General features: G+C 40.0%; 2 protein-coding genes and 1 long non-coding RNA gene across 3 annotated transcripts; all 3 read left to right on the top strand.

The window, feature by feature from the left end:
* The first annotated feature begins 730 nt into the window (after positions 1–730).
* On the top strand, positions 731–2,258 carry LOC148699635 (uncharacterized). The gene is made up of 3 exons (XM_089929243.1): positions 731–941; positions 1,019–1,263; positions 1,380–2,258. The coding sequence occupies exons 1-3, from the start codon at positions 773–775 to the stop codon at positions 1,470–1,472; spliced, it is 507 nt and encodes a 168-aa protein (XP_089785369.1). The 5' UTR covers positions 731–772; the 3' UTR covers positions 1,473–2,258.
* Positions 2,259–12,820: 10,562 nt separating this feature from the next.
* Positions 12,821–14,166, top strand: LOC149768432 (uncharacterized). Its single transcript, XM_089929242.1, has 5 exons — positions 12,821–13,124; positions 13,227–13,319; positions 13,409–13,510; positions 13,607–13,999; positions 14,106–14,166. The coding sequence occupies exons 1-5, from the start codon at positions 13,029–13,031 to the stop codon at positions 14,154–14,156; spliced, it is 735 nt and encodes a 244-aa protein (XP_089785368.1). The 5' UTR covers positions 12,821–13,028; the 3' UTR covers positions 14,157–14,166.
* Positions 14,167–14,795: 629 nt separating this feature from the next.
* LOC149768431 (uncharacterized) lies at positions 14,796–15,888 on the top strand. The gene is made up of 3 exons (XR_016399611.1): positions 14,796–14,889; positions 15,113–15,260; positions 15,370–15,888. It is a non-coding gene; the product is annotated as an uncharacterized LOC149768431 (long non-coding RNA).
* Positions 15,889–26,110: the final 10,222 nt, after the last annotated feature.

The raw sequence follows: 26,110 nt of genomic DNA, 5'->3' as shown, positions 1-26,110 counted from the left end.
ATCCATAATTCTTAAAGCACAAGCTTCTAATTTAACTTAACCACACCTCTAAATCCTAACATAATTTTTTTTTTTTGGGTAAAAGCGGCTATAACCAAGAGTCCAACCCATAACGCTGGCTTGTCCAGCATAACCAAAAACTTGTGGGGAGACAACAGAAACAGGGTCCATGTAGCTATAAGGGAATCCCAAACGCCCTCCCTCCTCTTGTACCCAAAAAAAAAAGAACACGCACGCGCGCCCCCTCCTTCCTTCCTCTACTCCACCGGGTTCCATCCCAATTCCCAAATCCTTCCCTCGTCTCCTTCGTTCCCCCCTTTTCGCACCAGATGAAACGAGACAAGGATCATCTCAATATGGAAAATAAAAGCAAAAGATAAAAGAAAAATAAAACCTAGGATCATCTCAATATGGAAAATAAAACCCTAATCTTGTCTGCCTAAATACGAGATAAAAGAAAAATCCAAAGATGAATTGTGCCAATCTCTCTTTGTGCCAATCTCTCTTTCCAGCAATACGAGACAAGGAGAATTAATATAAGGGGTTGGTCTGTATTTATATTTGGTGTGTTGTTACCTTTGTTGTCTTTGCTAGTTTAAAAGATGACCGTAAGTGACAGATGGGAGGCCAACGGGCCATGCAGCATAGTATGTGCTGCCCACTTGCATTTACATATATCCTTCATCTTGAATACAGATATCATTTCTGTATGCTTTCCAACTGTGGTGTCATTTCTGAATACAGATATTTAATACAGATACCAGGTAACAATATGCCCCGAGGGAGGCGATTTAGAGATGTGGAGTTCCAGCATTCTCATGTGGGATCTACTTCTGAGCAGTCCCTGCAGTCCCAGCAGCCATATGAGTACCAGCAGCACGAGTCAGGATCTCAGCGCGAGCCTCCTGCTGATTGTCCGGAGGATGAGCTCCGGATCCAGGGTAATTCGATTTAAAGTTCATATTTTATGTTCATATTTGTCTTCAACTTTTTAAGACATTTTATTTAATTTGAATAGATGGACAAGGGACAGTGAGGACGAGACGGGGACCCACTCAAGCAAAGGATGTGTGGAAGCTTCCTCCGGGTGAGAAGATCATCATCCGATGCAACGAATTGGGGCAGCCCATCAATAGAGCTGGAAGTCTTCTATCAAGCTTTTTAGGATCGGTTGCACGCAAGGGTCAGCTGTGTCCGCTCAACTATACGAAGTGGAATGACATGCTTCCTTCGTATAAGGTTGAGCTTCTTAGACTTATAGAGGTAATGAATTGAATTTATTCTTTTTAATTCGACACCTCCTGTATATTAATTTGCTTAGTATCATAATTTTATTTTAGATGTTTAATATTATTATAACATTCTGAATCTTGTTGTAGGGTAAGTTTGTACTCCCTCCAGAGAGCCATGATTGGGTGCTAAAGTCCCTCAATCGCAAATGGAAAGAATATAAAGCAAAATTTGTGGAGTGATTGATTAAAACCCCATTTGATTTTGATGAGCTCAAAGCATTTGAGTATATCTTGTGATTACTAATGAATTCAATTGAGTGTTTCAGTGAAAATCCTGTCCAAGTGTCTCTAGATTTGGTTCATAGTATTTTGGATAAGGTAAGAAGTCTGCTGAACCAAAGTCTGAGACTCGAGTCGACTCCCGAGTATCACGAGTCGACTCCAAGCGTATCAAGTTCACTGGCATGAGCTCGAGTCGACTCCAGATCAGTACGAGTCGACTCCGACTGAGAACAGACAGAAGGACAGAAAGCTTCAACTCAGAAACTGTCAACGAGTCGACTCCCGAAGTGCGCGAGTCGACTCCAATGTTCAACGAGTCGACTCCAGGGTAGTAAGAGTCGACTCCAAGAGAAACACAAGGAAAAAGTCAGAGAACGATTTTCGGACTCTGAGATTCGAGTCGACTCCCACAGTACGCGAGTCGACTCCGAGACTGAGCGACCATCAACAGACAGAAGACCATGTTACTGCCTCTGAGATTCGAGTCGACTCACAGACAGCTCGAGTCGACTCCGAGACAAGCTTCACGTCAAAAGGCAGAAGACCAACTTTCGGAAACTGAGAGCCGAGTCGACTCCAAGGAAGTTCGAGTCGACTCCAAGACTGGATGAGCCAAAAGACAGAGAATCGGGAGTTCGGGCTCTGAGATTCGAGTCGACTCCCAGGACAGTCGAGTCGACTCGAGTGGACAAAATTCAAAATTGGATCCACGGACTTCAGTGGATGAGCCGACTCCAAAATTGCTAGGTCAGCTCCAGAAGTTGGCGAGTCGACTCCAGGTCAAGACGAGTCGACTTCCAGTCAAGACGGCAACTTTAATTCAAATTTGGAACAGTTGCCGAGTCGACTCCGGAAAAGCGTGAGTCGACTCCTGCTACAGCCGAGTCGACTCCTGATCGCGCGAGTCGACTCCAACCCACCAACGGTCATATTGTCAGGCTGCGCAGAGTGTGCAGAACGGCCAGAAAAAGCAGAGTAACGGCTAGTTTCTGTTGGGGTTGGCTTAAATAGCCACAGAGGACTGTAGCAAGGCAGAGAACAGATATTCCACTCCAAGCATTCAAGTTTTCAAGCTCTCCAAGTGCTCTTAAACGAAAAAGGGAAGATCTGCATTTACTGCTCCAACAACTTCTTCCCAACAATCAAAGCTTCCTCCTCCTGCATTCAAGTCGACCACTCTTTCAAGAGGAGACCGGAGTTCCAGAAGCCATACCTCTTCACCAGCTTAAAAGCGTTTGAGGGCTTCTAACTCCTTTACGATTATATTATTTTAAATCTGCTTTTTGAGAAGCTATTTTCTGTTTTCTTCTATCTCTTGTATTTACTTGATTCAATCGGGGGATTGAATCAAGGGGTTTAAGATTGGTTGGTGAGCCAAGTTAAAACCAACGTGTGTAAGGGTTTGATTGTGAGCCCGGGAAAACAATCGGGGTTGGTTCTAGTCGGTGAGCCTGGGAAAACCGACCGAGTTCATTGTGAGCTCGTAAAACAACAAGTTTGGTTGTGAGCTTGCAAAACAACCGGCTGTAATCCAAGGGGGTTATAGTGAAATTCCCAAGTGAGACTTGGGGAGTGGACGTAGGAGCAAGGGTTAGCTCCGAACCACTATAAAACTTTGTGTTTGTAGTGCATTGTCTCTCATCTTCTTCCCCGCACATTACTCACAGCACTAGGCTTTAATTAAATAACTTGCTATAGTTTTTAATTAATCATCCACAAAGTTTTAATTAGCCAAATTATTTTAAAAACCCAATTCACCCCCCCTCTTGGATTGTCTATCTGGGCAACAAGTGGTATCAGAGCCAAAAACTCTTCCACTCAAGAGTTAAAAGATCAAAATGACAACCCCATTTGGATCTTCTCACATTGAGGGTCAGTCCACCCAAAGACCCCCTTTCTTCAATGGATCTGACTACTCATACTGGAAGGCTAGGATGAGAATATTCATCCAAGCCCAAGACTATGAAATGTGGTCCATTGTAGTAAATGGGCCATACATCCCATCCATTTACGTAGATGGTGTTAAGGTACCTAAACTAGAAATGGACTGGGATGAACATGACATGAGGAAGGCACAATTAAACTCTAAAGCAATGAATGTCTTCTATTGTGCCTTAGACCGTAATGAATTCAATAGGATTTCAACTTGTAATTCAGCAAAAGAAATTTGGGACAGACTTGAAGTGACCCATGAGGGCACGAATCAAGTCAAGGAATCCAAAATAAACATCTTGGTTCATAAATATGAACTATTTAAAATGGATTCAAATGAAACAATCACATCCATGTTCACTAGGTTTACTGATATTGTCAATGGTCTAAAAAGCCTTGGCAAGAACTATACTAACAGTGAGCTTGTCAGAAAAATCCTTCGGTGTCTACCGAGGTCGTGGGAAGCTAAAGTGACAGCAATCCAAGAAGCCAAGGACTTGAACAAGCTACCACTTGAGGAGCTTCTTGGATCTCTCATGACGCACGAGCTCACCATGAAACAACACAACGAGGAAGAGTCCTCCCATAAGAAAAAGGTAATAGCCCTTAAATCTACATCTTCTAACAAGGACTTGTCTTGCAGCAGCAGCAGTGAAGAAGAAGAAGATGAGGAAGATGGTGGTGAGGCTCTTCTTGTGCGCAAGTTCAAGAAATTCATCAACCACAAGAAGTCCTATCATCAAAGGAGAGGCCCCTCAAATTCCTACCGCAAAGACAAAGGTAAGGAAAGGGAAAATGAGGGGATTGGTTGTTACGAGTGCAAGAAGCCGGGTCACATAAGAGCGGAGTGCCCCTTACTGAAGAAGGGGAGTAAGTACAAGAAGAAAAAGGCACTTGTCACTACCCTATCGGACTCCGACTCATCATCCTCCTCATCAGATGATGAACAAGAAGAGAAGGCCAATTTCTGTTTCATGGCCAACGAAAACGAGGTAACTTCCGACACGCATCCTGATTTTTCTTTTGATGAACTTTATGATGCATTTAATGAATTAATGGTAGAATATAAGGCTATAAATCTTAAGAATAAAGAACTGAAAATAACTAATCAATCATACCTACATAAATACGATAAATTAGTTAAGGATAAGGATTTAATCACCAAAGAAAATATAGAACTTAAAACAAGCAACCAACTTTTAACTCAAAAGACCAACACCTTAACTAAAGAAAATGAAAAACTAACTAAGGAATTTTCAGAACTTAAAAAATATAAACAAATCTTAGATAAGGATCTTACTAAAGAACTTAATGATCTAAAAGCCGAAAATCAGACACTAACTAAAGAACTTAACAAATACAAACCCTTAGTTGAAAGATTTACCTATAGTTCTGAAAAATTAAACATGATACTAAATAGTCAACGTGCAGTATTTAATAAAGCCGGTTTAGGATATAAACCAAGGAATAAGCAAAAACTTCTTAGTAACTTCTTTGTTAAAGCTGGGGAAACAAAAACTAAGAAAATAACCTGCTTTTGTTGTGGTACAGTAGGCCATAAAGCAAATGTATGTAATTTTAGGAAAAGTAAAACTAAAAGAAAAATTAAAAGGGTATGGGTTCCAAAAGGAACCAACTTGACTAACCATGAAGGACCCAAGAAAACTTGGGTACCTAAGATGACATGATTTGCTTGTGTAGGAGTGTCTTGCAGCCAAGGTCAACAAAAATTGCTGGTATTTGGATAGTGGCTGCTCAAGGCACATGACGGGTGATAAAGACCAATTTTTCACCCTTGAAGCTAAGAAGGGAGGTGCTGTGACGTTTGGAGACAACAACCAAGGTCACATCATTGGTATTGGTAAAGTTCAAATCACCCCTTCTACTTTTATAGATAATGTTAGATATGTTGATGGTCTTAAGCATAACTTGTTAAGCATCAGTCAATTATGTGATAAAGGATATGATGTTATGTTTAAACCATCACTATGTATTATAACAAATCCTAATGATAATAGCTTAGTTTTTAAAGGGATTAGACGTGGAAATGTATATGTTGTAGACCTAGAAGATCTTGCAAAACATAACCAATGTCTAGTTGTAAATGAAACTAAAGATAATGATGCTAGTTGGTTATGGCACCGTAAGTTAGGTCATGCAAGCATGGACACAATAACTAAATTAGTTAAAAGAGACTCCGTGATAGGTTTGCCAAAATTAAAATTTGAAAAGAACAAAATATGTGAAGCATGTCAATTTGGCAAACAATCTAGGAACTCTTTTAAATCCATAAAATGTGTCTCTACCTCTAGGCCTCTAGAATTATTACACATGGACCTATTTAGTCCAACTAGAACAACAAGCCTAGGTGGAAATAAATATGGTCTAGTCATAGTAGATGATTACTCTAGGTACACATGGGTCATGTTTCTAGCACATAAGGACCAAGCATTTTCAATGTTTAAAAAGTTCCATAAGGAAGTAACAAATGCTAGAGAGTCTTCAGTCATAGCCATTAGAAGTGACCATGGTACCGAATTCGAAAATCAATTATTTGATGAATTTTGTAGTAAAAAGGGGATAACCCATAATTTTTCTGCACCTAGGACACCACAACAAAATGGAGTTGTGGAAAGGAAAAATAGAACTCTAGAGGAAATGGCTAGAACGATGTTATGTGAAAGTAACCTCCCTAAGTACTTTTGGGGAGAAGCCATTAATACTTCTTGCCATATATTAAATAGAGTTTTATTAAGACCCATTATAAAGAAAACACCTTATGAACTGTGGAAAAACAGAAAACCAAAAGTTAACTATTTTCATGTTTTTGGATGTAGGTGTTTTGTACATAATAATGGGAAAGATAATCTAGGGAAATTTGATCCTAAATCTGATGAAGGAATATTCCTAGGTTATTCTACAACTAGTAAAGCCTATAGAATCTTTAATAAAAGAACCCTAGTTATAGAAGAATCTATACATGTTGTTTTTGATGACTCTAGTGACATCTCATCTAGTAAGAAGGTTAATTTTGATGATGATATTGAAATACTTGAAGAAAAGATAGATGAGATGGGATTACAAGATGATAATCAAAAGTTGATTGAAGGAAAATCGTCAAACCAAGAGCCTATAGTGGATCATGGGCTAGCTAAAGCTTGGAGGTATGCTCACGGGCATCCTAAGGAACTAATTCTAGATGATCCATCACAACCGGTTAGGACTAGAGCATCCCTTAGGAATTTGAATAATCATCTAGCTTTTGTTTCACACTTTGAGCCCAAACATATAGAAGAAGCCGAAAATAATGTAAATTGGATAAATGCAATGCAAGAAGAACTAAATCAATTTACTAGAAACAAGGTTTGGGATCTAGTGGAGAGACCTTCTGAATATCCAATTATAGGTACTAAATGGATATATAAAAATAAGCTAGATGAAAATGGAATTGTTATAAGGAATAAGGCTAGACTAGTAGCAAAGGGTTATAATCAAGAAGAAGGCATAGATTTTGATGAAACCTTTGCTCCCGTAGCTAGACTTGAGGCAATTAGACTTCTATTAGCATATGCATGCTCTAAGGACTTCAAACTATATCAAATGGATGTAAAGAGTGCTTTTCTAAATGGGTTTATTAATGAGGAGCTGTATGTAGAACAACCTCCTGGTTTTGAAAATCATCAATACCCTAATCATGTGTATAAACTGAACAAAGCACTTTATGGACTAAAACAAGCACCTAGAGCATGGTATGAGAGACTTAGTAAATTCCTATTAGAACATGAATTCTCTAGGGGAAATGTAGATACAACATTATTTCTGAAAAAGAAAAATAAGGATATGTTATTAGTACAGATTTATGTTGATGATATCATTTTCGGTGCTACTAACAATCGCCTCTGCGAGGAATTTGCTGATTTGATGCAGAGTGAGTTTGAGATGAGCATGATGGGAGAGCTGAACTACTTCCTCGGGCTTCAAATCAAACAATCTGAAGGAGGCATCTTCATCAATCAAGCAAAATATATCAAGGAGATGCTCAAGAAGTTTGATATGGAGGGAAACAAGTCAATCAGCACCCCCATGAGCTCATCATGTAAGTTAGACCAAGATGAATCAGGTAAATCTGTAAATCAAAAACTTTATAGAGGTATGATAGGTTCTTTACTGTATCTTACTGCAAGTAGGCCTGATATTATGTTTAGTGTGTGCATGTGTGCTAGATATCAGGCTAATCCTAAAGAATCACACCTAGCTGCAGTTAAGAGAATCTTTAAATACTTAATTGGAACTAAGAACATAGGGCTGTGGTACTCTAAAGAATCTAGCCTAAACTTAATAGGGTACACAGATTCAGACTTCGCTGGATGTAAGCTTGATAGAAAAAGTACCAGCGGGTCCTGTCAATTTCTAGGAGAAAACCTAATCTCATGGTTTAGCAAGAAACAAAACTCGGTTGCATTATCCACTGCAGAAGCTGAATATGTTGCAGCCGGGAGTTGTTGTGCTCAAATCTTATGGATTAAACAACAATTAGAAGATTATGGCATTAAACAAGATAAAATTCCCATTAATTGTGATAACACAAGTGCCATAAATCTCACTAAAAATCCAATTCAACACTCAAGAACTAAACACATTGAGATAAGACATCACTTCATAAGAGATCATGTATTGAATGGTGATGTGTCACTCCAATTTGTGTGTACTGATAATCAATTAGCAGACATTTTTACAAAACCCCTAAGTGAAGAGAGGTTTAGTGTGCTTAGAAGGGGATTAGGAGTGATTGATCCATCCTAGTGGGATTTTTCACTAGATTAATTGATTTTGATGATTAGAATGAGGTTAAAATAGAGTTTCTATGCAGTGATCATCAAATCAGTCCTTAATTAGGTGATTTTCCCTCATTTGGCACGATTATGGCATGGTTTTTAGGTGCGTGCCAAGGTTAGAGACGACTCGAGTAAGTTTCAGAGCCGGCTCCTAAGGGGGAGTCGACTCGCGCATTTGCGGGAGTCGACTCGCAAAGTTGGCAGCTGAGGGGGAGTCGACTCGCACACTGTCGGGAGTCGACTCGCGCATATTCTGGAGTCGACTCGAGGTCGAGTCGACTCGCGACTCAGGGGAGTCGACTCGCAGTCGGGATCCGACTTTTTAACCCTAGGTTTGTCGTTTCGCAAACACTTTTCCTCAAGCCGCCACTGTTCACAAAGCCCTAGCGCCGACTCCTAGGTCATCCCCGATCGTCTCCAAGCCCTTTTCCCGTCGATTTTTCGCCGGACATTGAGTTTCCGTCCGTTCCTAGGTCATTTTCGGTCCGTCCCGAGCTTCCTCTGTCGGTCCTTCACCGTCCTCTAGGTATTTTTCTTCCCGTTTAGGTCAAGATGCCTCGTAAGACCGTCGTTAGGAAGAGGTCCCGTCCCGAGGCCGGTCCCGAGCGGCGCTCCAAGGCGCGGCACGATCCCGCGAGGCAACCACCTCCGGATCGTTCCCCGCCTAGGGTGGTTCTCGTTAGGCCGTTGGCCGGGAAGGCCGTCACCTCCGGGAGGTTTGTCGATTTCGACTATCTCTCCCGGGAGGGGTTCACCATAGGCGATAGGCTTAGAGCCCAGGGCCTAGAGTACTTCCTCACCTTGGACCTTCCCACCTATCCTGGCCTAGTTCAAGAGTTTTACAGTACCGTCCATCGGGGAGATGGAGGTATCGAGGGCACGGTAGTAGGTGTCCCGTTGCGTGTCACAGAGGACCTCATTGCCCATATCCTTCACCTTCCATTAGTAGGGGTGGCTCCCGCACACCCTGAGGATAGAGTTGCGGCCCTTACGGTCGTCTTAGGGCATCCACCTCAGTCCCCCCTAAATGAGGTATCTGCTAGCTCACTTCCTATTGAAGTGAGAATCCTTTTGAGCATTCTGTCCAGGTCCATCTTTCCTAAGACAGGGAGATTTGATTTTGTGAATGAGAGGGACTTAGCTATTATGTCTTATATCCTTCAGGACACCCCGATCAACTTCCCAAAGCTCATTTATAGGTATATGTGTGAGCCCCTAGATAGACCTAGGCTCTCACTCCCATACGGGATGTTATTCACTCTTCTTTTTAGGCAGTACGAGATTTCCATTCCTGAGAGGGAACCCTCTCGTGCCTTGCGATGGACTGATCGCTTATGTACGGGGACTATGCACAGGATGGGGTTTCGGAAGAGAGAAGGGATCTGGGTTAGGAAGTCCACTCTCACTGCTCAGACCACCAGACCATCATCCAGTCCTGAGCCAGATTCAGACTACCCAGACCTTCCAGACCATCCAGACCTCCCATCCACTCCTCCTGCTCCTACCACCTCTGCCGGACCTTCGTCCTCAGTTCCACCATCTATGGAGGTCCGTATTGATACAGAGCAGCTCCGGGAGCTGCGGCAGGAGATCGTCCGAGATCTGAGGGATGAGCTGCTTCGGGAGCTCCGAGGTGCGGTGCCTGCCCCCACTCCTGCACCCGTATCTTCTCAGTTGGTCCCTTCCTTGACAGCCGTGACTGACATGACGGCTCATGTACGGGAAGAGATCTACAATATCTGGAGTTTGGTCTAGGCCCAGTTCCACAGCATGAGTGAGGTCACGAGCTCCACTCGACAGATGCGAGAGGAGATAGGTCGTGACATGCACACCACCACCGAGGGGGCCGAGCGCTTGGCGAATGTACTCATCGACAAGCTGGACGCACTTCAGACATCGGTGACTGGGCTTCAGGCGTCGGTGACAGAGCTCTCCACTACACATAGCAGAGCCACCACGTCTATTATCACGCAGCTCGGACATGTGACAGATGCAGTCACCCTCCTCATGGAGCAGAGCCGATTGAGAGGAGGAGCACCATCCTCGAGAGGAGGTGCCACATCCTCTAGAGGAGGAGATGCATCCTCGAGAGGGGGAGCTTCATCCTCGAGGAGGACATAGATGTGTTTGAGTTGTGTTTTGTCTTGCTTTGCTTTACTTATTGTATTCTCACATGTATTCACATTCATATCAATACAATGAGTAGACATTTTATCTTCAATTATGTGCTTTGCTTTATGATTGATTGTGTGTGATTACCTCCTTTTTGGTATGATGACAAAAAGGGGGAGAAATATGTATAAAATGTGTAAAAGGGGAGAAATATGAAAAAATATGTAAAAGAAATCAATGGAAATAAATAAAAAGATAAACTCTTAAAAACACACTCAAATTTGTTCTAAGTGGATTCGGTACCTCGAGGCTCATTATCTCTCTTTTGGGGCTCCTAATGGAGTAATCTCCAGAATCTATTCAAGGGATATTCGGAGATTAGCTGAATCCTACTCAAGAACAAATTGACAGATTTTTCCTTTAAAAAGATAAAATTCAGTTCAAAAACTTCAAAGCATTAAAAGGAAATTCAGAGAATCAAAACATAGTTGAATGCATATGTTGAGGGGGAGAATCTGAATCTTAATCAAGCTAAATCATTAATGACATATAAGCCAAACAATTGATTGCATAATATGAAGGCTTATATAATTCCAAATGAAAGGGGGAGCTTTAACTCCGAAATTTAATGTTTCACTCCTTTCAAACTTGGATAAATTAAATTATCAGACATTTGAATTCATTTATGGATTTTACTTCATTGTTTTATGAGCAATTCATTTTACATATACTCAAAGTTTTGTCATCATCAAAAAGGGGGAGATTGTGGAGTGATTGATTAAAACCCCATTTGATTTTGATGAGCTCAAAGCATTTGAGTATATCTTGTGATTACTAATGAATTCAATTGAGTGTTTCAGTGAAAATCCTGTCCAAGTGTCTCTAGATTTGGTTCATAGTATTTTGGATAAGGTAAGAAGTCTGCTGAACCAAAGTCTGAGACTCGAGTCGACTCCCGAGTATCACGAGTCGACTCCAAGCGTATCAAGTTCACTGGCACGAGCTCGAGTCGACTCCAGATCAGTACGAGTCGACTCCGACTGAGAACAGACAGAAGGACAGAAAGCTTCAACTCAGAAACTGTCAACGAGTCGACTCCCGAAGTGCGCGAGTCGACTCCAATGTTCAACGAGTCGACTCCAGGGTAGTAAGAGTCGACTCCAAGAGAAACACAAGGAAAAAGTCAGAGAACGATTTTCGGACTCTGAGATTCGAGTCGACTCCCGCAGTACGCGAGTCGACTCTGAGACTGAGCGACCATCAACAGACAGAAGACCATGTTACTGCCTCTGAGATTCGAGTCGACTCACAGACAGCTCGAGTCGACTCCGAGACAAGCTTCACGTCAAAAGGCAGAAGACCAACTTTCGGAAACTGAGAGCCGAGTCGACTCCAAGGAAGTTCGAGTCGACTCCAAGACTGGATGAGCCAAAAGACAGAGAATCGGGAGTTCGGGCTCTGAGATTCGAGTCGACTCCCAGGACAGTCGAGTCGACTCGAGTGGACAAAATTCAAAATTGGATCCACGGACTTCAGTGGATGAGCCGACTCCAAAATTGCCAGGTCAGCTCCAGAAGTTGGCGAGTCGACTCCAGGTCAAGACGAGTCGACTCCCAGTCAAGACGGCAACTTTAATTCAAATTTGGAACAGTTGCCGAGTCGACTCCGGAAAAGCGTGAGTCGACTCCTGCTACAGCCGAGTCGACTCCTGATCGCGCGAGTCGACTCCAACCCACCAACGGTCATATTGTCAGGCTGCGCAGAGTGTGCAGAACGGCCAGAAAAAGCAGAGTAACGGCTAGTTTCCGTGGGGGTTGGCTTAAATAGCCACAGAGGACTGTAGCAAGGCAGAGAACAGATATTCCACTCCAAGCATTCAAGTTTTCAAGCTCTCCAAGTGCTCTTAAACGAAAAAGGGAAGATCTGCATTTACTGCTCCAACAACTTCTTCCCAACAATCAAAGCTTCCTCCTCCTGCATTCAAGTCGACCACTCTTTCAAGAGGAGACCGGAGTTCCAGAAGCCATACCTCTTCACCAGCTTAAAAGCGTTTGAGGGCTTCTAACTCCTTTACGATTATATTGTTTTAAATCTGCTTTTTGAGAAGCTATTTTCTGTTTTCTTCTATCTCTTGTATTTACTTGATTCAATCGGGGGATTGAATCAAGGGGTTTAAGGTTGGTTGGTGAGCCAAGTTAAAACCAACGTGTGTAAGGGTTTGATTGTGAGCCCGGGAAAACAATCGGGGTTGGTTCTAGTCGGTGAGCCTGGAAAAACCGACCGAGTTCGTTGTGAGCTCGTAAAACAACAAGTTTGGTTGTGAGCTTGCAAAACAACCGGCTGTAATCCAAGGGGGTTATAGTGAAATTCCCGAGTGAGACTTGGGGAGTGGACGTAGGAGCAAGGGTTAGCTCCGAACCACTATAAAACTTTGTGTTTGTAGTGCATTGTCTCTCATCTTCTTCCCCGCACATTACTCACAGCACTAGGCTTTAATTAAATAACTTGCTATAGTTTTTAATTAATCATCCACAAAGTTTTAATTAGCCAAATTATTTTAAAAACCCAATTCACCCCCCCTCTTGGGTTGTCTATCTGGGCAACAAAATTGAAGACGGACTTCAAGCGCGAAGGTATGACAGAGGAGGAGGTTGCTCGTGTGACTCCTCCTGATGTATACCCTCAGCAGTGGAGGGAGCTTGTTCATTACTGGTTTTCTGAAAGAGGACAGGTCACGTATATTGTTTCAATATCTTCTATTATCTTTATTATTAATATAGATTGCAAATATATATATTGAATCATATTATACTGTGTGCTTTTATTTTGGCAGACATATTCTAATATTGGTAGAGCTGCACGAGCATCTCAAGCAGTTCCTCATACTTCAGGCTCGAAGAGTTATGCGAGACGTAGAAATGAATTCGTAAGTTCTTTTGAAACTATTTGAAATTTTACTAACATATAGCACGTATCATGATATATAGTTTGCCAATATACTTTCCGTATGTGTAGATGGTAGAGCATGGAAGGGAGCCTGGTGAGGTAGAGTTTTATAAGATGACCCACACTCACCGAGATGGCATCTTTGTCCGGGACGAGTCGAGAGATATAGTTGTATGTATTCATTTTTTATTTGTTCAGAATTTTCTTATTAATTTTACTTCTTTTAAAATATTAATGTGACTGTTTTTTTTCTTGAGAGAGATATAGGAAAGAGCTACAAATCTCATTTCAGAGCGCGTCGGGGAGTCATCATCATCCGACGCGGCCAGTCGCGTCGAGGCTCAGGTCTATGCAGAATTGATGGGCCCAGAACGTTATGGTCGGGTGAGGGGTTACGGTATTGGAGTTACCCCCACTCAGCTGTCTGCAGTGAGCCGATATACTCAAGATGCCAGACAAGGTACTAGCACTGCAGAGGTTTGTAGTTTGAAGACAGAGATGGCACAGATAAAGCAGTCATATGAGACAAGGATAGAGGAGATGAGGCAGAGTCATATGACTGATATGGCGGAGTTGAAGCAGAGCCAAGAGTTGAAGATACAATCTTTGCAGGATCAGCTTGACCATATTTCATCTTTTTTGCAGAGATTTGCTCCTCCGGTACATAACTAAATATATTTGAATATTTTATATAATTATAATGTATTCTTGTATAAGCGTGATGACTTTTGTATTTTTAGTTTCTAAAGTATTTTTTTTCTTGTAGGTTGCTGATACTTCATCTACTCGTAGAGATGATGATGCCGTCGACTCTTGATACATCGTAGTTTGTGCACTTACGATTTTGAGATGAATGTTTTTAGATTGTTTTAATTTTTTTTTTTGATACTTACCTCAATTTCCAAAATACGATTATGCCAGAACTTTGATAAGTATAGATCTTGGAAAGGACTTTAATTAGTATGTTCTATGTTGACTTGACAGGAACATGGTTTCAGGACAGGCAGTCCGGCTGGACGACTTGACTCCCACGATCTAGATGAGGTAACTGGAATACATCTTCTTCATGAAAGTAAACTATACTAGGTAACTGGACTTCTACATGTCAATTTTTTTGTTGCTTGCTATTTGTATTCTTTAGTAAATTCTATTATTTTTTTCTAGTTTCATTTATGCTGGTGTCTATGCACTTGATACTTATGTGTGGAATACTCCTTGATGGAATGTGGGTGGGAACAAGCGGTGTGAACTAATTCATATCCTGAACTAGTAGCGGTGTTTGAACTTTGAACTGTTGGTTCTCTTAACTATACTAGGCATAGTAGTCATAAGTTGATGGGTTAATTTTTTTTAAGGAAGGCTAGGAATTGTTTATCAAACATTTATTGCCATTACCTGTATGTGGAAGAGGGTGATCTCTTGGTATTCTTTTAAACCATATTCTCCTGGCAATGCTCTAACTTTCAGTCCAAACTGCAGTATTTACCATGTTGCTAACATGAGGCCTATGCTGTTTGATGTGGATTTGAAGGTTCAAGCAAGTTATCAAGGTGAGCATGTTCCTCTGGTTTCTCTGATGAGCAGATTGAATGGCAAAGCAATTATAGGACACCCTGTTCAAATTGAAATACTCAAAGATGGTTCCACTGATCCACTTGTTTCTAGAAATCTTTTTGGTCTGGATGAAAATACAGCATGCCCACCCTGTTAGCCTTGGAGGTTGCAATTCTTCTGGTTCATTTATTCATAGTGGTTTTTCACCTTCTGTTACAGCATCCTCCTCTGCTGGAGTTCTTAGGCAGATACCTTGCAGAGTTGAGCTTACTTGACTATGGCTGTGTTCAGTTCTTGCCATCAGTAGCTGCTGCTTCAGCTCTTTTTTGTTGCAAGATTGACTGTTAATCGAAAATCCAACCCTTGGGTAAGAGCATGTTACTCCAAATGTTTATGGTTTCAGTTACAGGGCTTCTTAGTATATATACTGCCTGTCTTTCTTGGATGTGCCCAATTTTCTTGATGCATTTTTCCAGAACAAAATACTTCAACACTGCAGTGATTATAGGCCGTCTGAGCTAAAGTAGTGCATTCATGCCATACATGATTTGCAATTGAACAAGAAAGGATCCTCTTTGTTGGCTATTAGAGAGAAGTACAAGCAGCATAGGGTAGGTTCCTGTCTTCTACCCTGCCATCAGTTTTACTTAGTAGTTGCAAGATTCAAAACCTTAAGTTCAATTTCATTGGGCTGACGAGCACTCTTTTTGTTGAACAGTTAAAGTGTGTATCTGCATTGCTTCCTCCCTCAGAGATTCCTGCGTCATATTTTGAAGACCTCAAAGAATAATTTTCACAAGGAGAATTGTGATGTGCGACTGAAAGAATTGATGCTCCGTGATTAGATAACCTGAAGCTGGGAAATGGATGATTCAAGCGAGATACCTGAAGCTCCTGCAATGTCTTTGAAATTTTCCATCTTACCTTCATACCTTGCTCCGAGGATGCAGACGAGAAACACAGAGGAGATCTTTTGCTCCAGAAGCCATCAAAACTTGCTGGGCATTGTTCCTTCTAACTTAAAAGAAGTAATCAAACTTTGGCATTGACATCACTAGATTTTATGTATCATAAACCTCGCAACAAGAAGTATTTTAAGGCATCATTTTTGTATGATTTAGAATCTTTCACTCAATCTCCAAGATGGAATTGTACCCAATCAAGATCCTCCTTTTTTATGTTTAAGCATAATAATATGTTAATCCTTGTTCATTGTCTATTTAGATGTTTTATAATTGTCGTCTGAAATTGAGTTGCTGTGTGATAGTTAAGCCTCTTAAGAAGACACCTGTGTCTTTTTCAAGGGACACAGCCTTGGATGGTGAAGATGCTGGTGGTCTTCAATATAGAGACAGAGAAAGCAAACCTCAAGTTCACAACTACCAGAAGTTCGCAACCCATAGGTTTGACTATGCCGACGCTTTTAAGCGTCGGCATAGTCCAAAACAAATTACGGCATGAAGCATGGGTTCGAAGTACGCCGACGCTTTTAAGCGTCGGGTTTGTATAAAATGAACGACGCCTAAAAGCGTCGGCATAGTCAAACACAAAATACGGTGGGAAGCGTGTGTTGAAGTACGCCGACGCTTTTAAGCGTCGAGTTTGTATAACACAAAATACGGAGGGAAGCGTGGGTTGAAGTACGCCGACGCTTTTAAGCGTCGGGTTTGTTCAAAATGAACGACGCTTAAAAGCGTCGGCATAGTCCAACACAATAAGGTGGGAAGCGTCGGTTGAAGTACGCCGACGCTTTTAAGCGTCGGGTTTGTATAAGGTGAACGACGCTTAAAAGCGTCGGCATAGGGCGACGACGCTTTTTTTACGCGTCGGGTTAAACCCGACCCACGCCCACTTGCCCGACGTTTGACCCACGCTTTGTGATGCGTGGCTGGAAATTCGCCGACGCTTTGAAGCGTCGGGAAAGACCAAAAAAAGCGCCGGGAGATATCCTTTCTTTTGTAGTGCTAATAAGCATTTAAATAAAAAGTCACAAAAGTAATTTGGGCATAATCCATCTTCAGTTGGCATGAAATGTCTACCCTAATCTAAGGTGGTAGCACACTGCATCTTCCTTAAGCATGGACTATCTTATATTTACCTAGTGATCATAAAGAACAATTGTATAAACGTCATATTTAAAATCACAGAAATTAAATATGAGATGAAATAAAATATTCATTAGAAGTAAAATAAAGTTTATACAACTCCAAGAATAGAAATCAAAATATAAAACCCTTGGCCCTTTATTAGGGCTGCATCCGGCCCTAGTGAGAAGATCAGCCCTGCATGGAGTTGGAGACGGCAGCAGCAGCACAGCAGCGGGCTCCCATCTCTCCCTCTTGCGATTCCCTTGAGAACGGCTCCTTCTTAACTCTTATGGGAAGTTATTCCCAAAATAACTAAAAATCTTCTCTCCCTTCTTTGTTTCTTTCTTCCCGTGGGAACTTAGCTTCTCCCGGTGGGAAACTTGGCACTTTTCGAGATAGATGGGATCAACCCCCCATGGGGGAAGAGGGAATGCCCCCAGGTGGGGAAGGAGGAATGGCCTTCTCGGTTCACGCCAGGGCCTTTTATAGGCTGCAACTCCTCTCTCTCTCTCTCTTCTCCTGTTTCTTCACAGATAAGGATGGAAGCGGATGGATGGGGTTGATCGGTTGCTGGAAGCTGGAATTCTGTTCCGAAGCAAAAACATGCGAACGAGGGGATTACGTGGGATTGAGTTGGGATCATTTGAGCCGGGGGGAGATGCTGGGATTCGGGTGACGTAGACATGGGTTCAGCTGCAAACACGACCTGCATACATTAGACTCGACCAATAAAAAGAAAATCAATCAAACTTGAATAATTTATTTAAAATGAAATGAGGAAGAAAATACATTTTTTTGGTTAAATTTATAAAATATGTGAATTAAAATAATGATAAGTGCTATGAATAAGATATTAATTTGTACATTATTTAGCACTTATCACACCCCCCAACCTACATTTTACTAGTCTTCAAGCAAAATAAAAAGTAACTCACTTTCGCAGGAATCGCGATTGCATTTACCGTATGCAATAAGGCTTTAAACCCCTAGGTGGCCCTAGTGGACGAGTTTTGTCTCGTGAGGGTTTCCGGCTCAGATACCCACAAACTGCTGTCTCTACCCAAATAATTTATTTTATTGTTTTATAAAATCTAATTTCAAATGCATTAATGCCAAGAATTTCAAAAGCATACAAAGTTTTAATTACTAAGTCAGCCCAAATCATAGGTCAGTATGCAACTTAAGCTGAAGTTATTAAGTTTTCCGTTAGAGAGTTGTAAGGCTAATTTATACTTGGGTGCTCGGTGATATCTGGACCATACACAAGCTAAGACTTTAGATCCCCCAAAATACTGCTAAAGCTAGTAGTTTCCAAGAATTGGTCAGATAAGACCTAATCACTGATTCAAAATCATCCTATCTTGCAGGATTTCGAGAGTTGTGGATGTTTACTTTAATACCTGATGGGCTTTATCTATAATATTCCAGTTTACTCGAATTTTTACAACGACGGCTTTCACACTATCATCTTTTTCAAGGTCTATATTATTTTCTCTTTTTCTTTTTTTTTCTTTTTTTTGTATTTATAAATAAATTATGCACTTTTACTCTTGTAATGATTCCTCCGTGTAACGAGCATTCAGTCAACACTCCCACACCAGATGGCATAAGGTGTTGGGCATCAAGACTCCCCTACGGACTTATGCTCGGGTTCATCATACAAGCCCGCTGACCTTTGACAATAGGTAGCCCTTTTCGATGTACCTGACTAAATTCACCTCTTTTTTCTTATTTTTTTTGTTAAATGAGATCATGGTGAATTAGATAGGTATAATTCATCAGGACTCAAGGTTGCTACCAGATTTAACAACATAATGTTGAACCTAACCCTTAGAAGTGCAGGCCATGTGTGTTGTGAAATTCCAAAGTAAAAATTATCTTACAACTTACTAAAAGAACTTTTAATGAAAAGAACTCAAATTGTCTTACTCCTGACTAATCATTCGGCTTTTAGATTTTATATACTTTGTGTGTTTATCATTTCAGCACTAAAGCATAGAAATTAGGTTTTTTTTTTTTGAAAAACTTATTCAAAAATGCAAAAAATTTCTTCAAAAATTTCAAAAATTCGAATTTTATACCCCCCAACCTAGATCAGACATTGTCCTCAATGTTTATTATTATTATTATTTTTATTTTTATTTTTTAAAAAAAATATATTATATTATTATTTTTTATTTTATTTTATGGTATTTTATTTTGGACGAAAATATGATGCATATGGAGGAAAGAAGCATTTTACCTTAGTTGCATCAGTAATATGAGGACTCCTGCTAAGAAATTAGAAAATATGCAATAAAAAAATGTGCGTAAATAAGCTACGAGAATTGGGTTGCCTCCCAACAAGCGCTAAGTTTAACGTCTTCAGCCAGACGCAGCGCATCCTTATCAAATCATACTGGGTATAGTTGATTCTAATGTTCTGATCTCGGCTCGAATATTCCTAAGGGTCCGTTCTATTTCAGGGTCAAAAGATAATAGTTTAGGAGATCTGGAACGACACCCTAGCATGCACCAATACTTTTCTGATCAATCAAGTACAGTCAAGCATGCATTAAAAGAAAAACACATCAAATCCTTGTATTTGCCCTAAAATCACTAGACAGCTTCTAACTGATTTGAAGAGGGCACCTAAGCCTCCAATCCGGTCTAATGAACTGAGTTGACCAGGTAAGCTCCCAGGTAAGTGGGGGGGTCACGATGCGTTGCAAAAGTCCTACTTAAAAACCACTTGCCTCGAACAGATGAACTGTCTCCCTTGGGACAAAGCTTGCCTAGACATCAACTGAGCCACAGAACGAAATTGTGCAACTTTTGGTGATCTTCGTCCTATTGAGCTCGAATGTTCCTAGGGGCTAACGTCTAATTGATTTTAATTAACGTGATAGCTATGTGAAAATTGATTCACCTAATTTGGGCAAGATCTGGTGATGAAATCCAGTTCTTATCTTGTTGGGGTGATTGCCCTTACTATGTGCGGATTAATTGGTGTATGTGTATCAAGCATGCATTCACACTTTTGCTGAAATTAAAATCAAACAATCACCACAAAATTTCAAGCAAACTAAAAATCAATTTAAATAAGAAAGGTTTAGAGGTTACCAAAGGAAATTTCCCCAGCAAATTTTTTTTATGTTTTAAGGCAAACCTCTACAGCATTCCTTTTGCAGCAGTTCCCTTTTTGATCGTCCTAGACTTCCTCTTCGATTCCTGATCAAATAAAAATCAAAAATTAGTAAGAGAGAGAAATGAGATAAGAAAAGTAACAAAAATAGAAAATATTTTTATTTTATTTTAGATATATATATTTTTTTTTTGAAAGTTTTTTTTTAATGAAAAGAAAAACAACTATGCTAGCAATCCCCGGCAATGGTGCCAAAAATTGATAGTCAACTTTAAAGACCATGCAATAGCACGTATCTGGTAGGATAGTGATTACGGGTATCGATCCACAGGGATGGGGTACAGTTGTTTCTCTTTAAAAATAAAAATATTTAAAACGATGAATTTGTGAAGACTATTAAACTAAGAAATTTAATAAAAGAAAATGTAATTAAAAGGATATCAGTTTAAGAGAACCTAGGGCAAGGAATTCACCACTAACATCGGAACAAGGGTTATTTATATTTTATTTCGTTCTTGGATTAACATGCAAATTGGCTACAAGCCTAATAAGCATTTAAATAAAAAGTCACAAAAGTAATTTGGGCATAATCCATCTTCAGTTGGCATGAAATGTCTACCCTAATCTAAGGTGGTAGCACACTGCATCTTCCATAAGCATGGACTATCTTATATTTACCTAGTGATCATAAAGAACAATTGTATAAACGTCATATTTAAAATCACAGAAATTAAATATGAGATGAAATAAAATATTCATTAGAAGTAAAATAAAGTTTATACAACTCCAAGAATAGAAATCAAAATATAAAACCCTTGGCCCTTTATTAGGGCTGCATCCGGCCCTAGTGAGAAGATCAGCCCTGCATGGAGTTGGAGACAGCAGCAGCAGCACAGCAGCGGGCTCCCATCTCTCTCTCTTGCGATTCCCTTGAGAACGGCTCCTTCTTAACTCTTATGGGAAGTTATTCCCAAAATAACTAAAAATCTTCTCTCCCTTCTTTGTTTCTTTCTTCCCGTGGGAACTTAGCTTCTCCCGGTGGGAAACTTGGCACTTTTCGAGATAGATGGGATCAACCCCCCATGGGGGAAGAGGGAATGCCCCCAGGTGGGGAAGGAGGAATGGCCTTCTCGGTTCACGCCTGGGCCTTTTATAGGCTGCAACTCCTCTCTCTCTCTTCTCCTGTTTCTTCACGGATAAGGATGGAAGCGGATGGATGGGGCTGATCGGTTGCTGGAAGCTGGAATTCTGTTCCGAAGCAAAAACGTGCGAACGAGGGGATGACGTGGGATTGAGTTGGGATCATTTGAGCAGGGGGGAGATGCTGGGATTCGGGTGACGTAGACATGGGTTCAGCTGCAAACACGACCTGCATACATTAGACTCGACCAATAAAAAAAAAATCAATCAAACTTAAATAATTTATTTAAAATGAAATGAGGAAGAAAATACATTTTTTTGGTTAAATTTATAAAATATGTGAATTAAAATAATGATAAGTGCTATGAATAAGATATTAATTTGTACATTATTTAGCACTTATCACAAAGCAAAATAGTTTTTTATTTAATTATATTTTGATCGTGTTGGCTTGTGGTTGGTAGTGTGATGGATGCATGTATGTGTATAACTTATACCTGCATAATTAAATTTATGGATGTGGTGGTATGGACTAACCATGTTATAGTGATTGCCCTGTCACGGGCTGGAAACGTGACCATGGTTAGTCTAGGTCGGATAAAGTGGAAAAGGGAATGTGATGACCCAAAGATTGATTCATAAATTGATTTTGATGATCACAAAACCTTGAAGTATAGATACTAATGCTTATGTTGCAAGGAGAAAGATATTTATTTTGCAAGGAACATAGCAAGTTGGGAGAACACAAGAAGGCCTCCAAAGCTCTCAAGTTGGAAGAAAGCTACAATTTATTGGCCCAAAGTTTAAAGTTCAAAGGATTCAAATTGGAGGAGTAAAATCAAAAGAAAAATTCAAAAGAACAGTCTTCGAGTCGACTCCAGTGGAATTCGAGTCGACTCCGGAGAAGTATGAGTCGACTCCGGAGAAGTATGAGTCGACTCCTAGGAGTCACAGGCAGAAAAGTCAGAGAGCAGTTTTCGGGTCTGAGATTCGAGTCGACTCCAGTGGAACGCGAGTCGACTCCGATGGTTGGTAGGTCGACTCCAAAGAAAGCAAGAGTCGACTCTCAGCGGAACACAAGGAAAAAGTCAGAGAGCATTTTTGGGACTCTGAGATTCGAGTCGACTCCCGCATTGCACGAGTCGACTCCGAGACTCCGCGACCATCAACAGACAGAAAACCAAGTTACTGCCTCTGAGATTCGAGTCGACTCCCAGACAGTTCGAGTCGACTCCAAGGCAGCGCGACCCCAAAAATGCAGAGGATCAGTTTTCGGGCTCTGAGAGCCGAGTCGACTCCAAGAGAATCCGAGTCGACTCGAGGAAGAAAATCAGAAAGTATGTCCTCTGGATTCATGGGATGAGCCGACTCCGAAGATGCCAAGTCAGCTCCAGATGTTGGCGAGTCGACTCCGGGTTAAGTCGAGTCGACTCCCAGTCAAGGCATGCACTTTAATTCAAATTTGGAACAGTAGCCGAGTCGTCTCCAGTAAAGCACGAGCCGACTCCTGCAACAGGCGAGTCGACTCCTGATCGCGCGAGTCGACTCCGATCCCAACGGTAACATTGTCAGGAAATGCAGACTGTGTCCAACGGCTCTTTTTCTTGTCTCTAACGGCTATATTCTTGTTTCCACGCCATCTAAAGCTATAAAATCAAGAGAAGAGCTAGGGGAGAAGGTATGGAAGTGGGAGAGAACTTTTAGGGAAGAGATTCCAAACAGATTACAAGGGAAATCTCCCAAAAGCACAAAAGGGCCATTCAAAGTGAAATAGAGGGAAGAAGAGCATCCAAGTGAATCCCAAAGCTTCCTCTCCATCCGTGTGCTGCCTCAGTGATCCTCCACTTCGTGCCAAATCAGAAGAGGGTCAAGTAAAGAAGAAGTCGAGCTCCTTCATCTTCCAAACTCGTTTGAGGACTTCACTTTACTCTATTTGCTTATAGTGTTATATTTGCTTGTTTAAGAAGCTTTGATTTATCTTAAACTTTGTTATAATATCTTGTAACTTGATTCAATCACGGGATTGAATCAAGGGGTAAAGGTTTGTTGGTGAGCCAAAGGGAAAACCAACGGTGTAAGGTTTGTTGGTGAGCCAAAGGGAAAACCAACGGGGTTTAGGTTTGTTGGTGAGCCGAGGGTAAAACCAACGTGTAAGGGTTTGATTGTGAGCCCGGGAAAACAATCGGAGTGGTTCTAGTCGGTGAGCCTGGGAAAACCGACCGAGTTCGTTGTGCGCTCGTAAAACAACAAGTTGGGTTGTGAGCTTGTAAAACAACCGGCTGTAATCGGTAGGATTATAGTGAAATTCCCAAGAGGTCTTGGGGAGTGGATGTAGGTGCTGGGGTGCACCGAACCACTATATTTTTGTTGTGTTTGTGATGCTCTTTGTTGACTGACCTCCTCACTCACTTACTTAGATATTAAGCTTGCTTAACTCTTCTTCGTGCATCCTTTAGTTGCAAGCATAATCAATTTACTCAATCATTAAATTGAATAGCATACTAGGGCAAAATTAGACTAATCTTTTATTGAACCCACTGCTTAATAGTTGATTAGATTAGAATCATACTCTTGCTAAGGTTAAGCTTCACTAAGCATCCATACAACTTAGCATAATTAATCTAAAAGATTAGAAGTAGTTTAAAAGGTTTTAAAAGACCCAATTCACCCCCCCCTCTTGGGTTGTCACCTTGGGCAACAAGTGGTATCAGAGCAGGTGCTCAAATATTATTTGTAGTCTTAACCGACTAGAGCCAAAGATCATGACAACTCAAATAGATAGTTTTCTAGGAGAAGGACAATCAATTGATACACCACCACTATTTAATGGCATAAACTATACACATTGGAAAATACGCATGCGCATCTTTATTCAATCACAAAACTATTATTTATGGAAAATCATAATAAATGATCTTCACACACTCTCTCAAACTTTTAATGAAAAGGATTTAGCACAATTGAATGCTGATGCCATGAACCTTTTATATTGTGCATTAGATAGGAATGAGTTTAATTGCATATCTTCTTGCATGACTGCTAAAGAAATATGGAATATGCTTGAAGACAAATATGAATGCACTAACAAATCTGAAATATCATGTGTAGAAGGAGAGCAGTATCATATTGAAAATCTATGCTTGGTGGCACAAGAGGTACATGCTGAAACTGAAAGCAATTTTACATTTGATGAACTCCATGATGCCTTTTCTGATTTGTATTTAGAATATAAGAAACTTATTTGTAAGAACAAAAACTTGAAGATTGAAAATCAAATTCTAATAGATGAAAAACTGAAACTAACCAGTAAAACTGAAATCTTAATTAAAGAAAATCAAGAACTAAATCAAAGAGATCAACTTCTCACTGAAAGTCATGATAAACTTAAGAAAAACAATGAGTTACTTTCAGAAGATAACAGAAGATTAACTAAAGAAGTTGACAGATTAAAACCTGTTGTTGAAAGATTTACCCTCAGCTCTGAAAAATTGAACCTAATGATAAATGATCAAGGAGCTGAATTTGATAAAGTTACATTAGGATATCAACCTTGGTACACCCAAAAACCTTTTAAGAATATGTTTGTTAAAACAGTTTTTAATTACTCTAAAACAGATTCTCATAAACAAAAGCTAAGTAAAATCTCTTCTGTTGTCCCTAAATCTATACATTACAAATTTAATGAACCAAAAAGGGAGAAACAGAAAATTAAAAGTTTTCCTACTACTCATGTTCGATCTAAGTTTGTTAAATTCAACAAGAGGATACAGAAATACATCCCTTGTAATCCTAAAATCTGTAAATTCATGGACAAAATAGCTATTAAGAGAATATGGGTTCCAAAAGGAACAATTATAGCTAACCTACAAGGACCCAAAAGAGCTTGGGTTCCTAAGTTGAAAATATGATTATTCTTTCAGCAAGCATGTCTAGCTATCCAAGGTTCTAATGAAAGATGTTATCTAAACAATGGGTGCTCTAGACATGTGTTAAAGAATTGAATTTAAAATGTAATTAAAAAGAATGATTTAAATGAAAGAAAGGATGAAATAAGTAATTCTTACATCTTCTCGTATTGAAATTACTTTATTAGTTGATTAAAACATAACTTGAAAGTATTAATCATTTTTGTGATATAAGTGATATTTGTCTTTTTGGGTATGAAAAGAAAATATATTCAAATCACTTCATTTTTTTTTGTATGCTCCACTCACTATTGGATAAGTTGCTAAATGATTAATTAATTCATTAAAAATAACTCTATGAACCCTCTATATGCTTGATTAAGAATTTTTGTCTATGGCATTATTTTTATTGATCATCAATATGATAATGTGTACTTGGTATGCTTTTGAATACCAAGATTAAAGAGACCATCCTTGGCACATAGAATCAACTCATGCTAGTATGTACTTAATATCAAAAGACCTTGCCATAGGCTTGTTTAGATTATCTACTTAAAGGTCAAAGTTTTGCTATGCATGCTAACTAAGGAAACAAACAAAAATCATTTCTAAATCTAAAGATGTTGTTTCCATCTCTAAGTCTTCAAAAGCTTACATTGGACTTGTTCTTGGAGAATAAAACTGAAGTATTTTTCTGTATTTACTAAATCTTGTAGAAGCGTTTCAAATGAAAAAGGTTTCCAAACTGTGAAGATCATGGCACAGTGTTGAAAACCAAAATCCAGATTAAGGTTATACAGAAAATAGTATTAAATTCAATTATTTCAGCTCCATGGACATCATAAGTAAAAAGGGGTTAATAGAATTCTTGAAGAAATGAAAAAGACAATTATGTATGATAGTCATCTACTTAAATAATTTTTAAAAGACTATCATCACTGCTTGTCATACATATGATTTC

The sequence above is a fragment of the Phoenix dactylifera genome, chromosome 2, assembly GCF_051530095.1.
Source record: "Phoenix dactylifera cultivar Ajwa chromosome 2, Ajwa_hap1_PhDact_Kaust_v1.1, whole genome shotgun sequence".
NCBI classification, from domain to species: Eukaryota; Viridiplantae; Streptophyta; class Magnoliopsida; order Arecales; family Arecaceae; genus Phoenix; species Phoenix dactylifera.
This window is presented reverse-complemented; position numbering and strand designations above follow the sequence as displayed.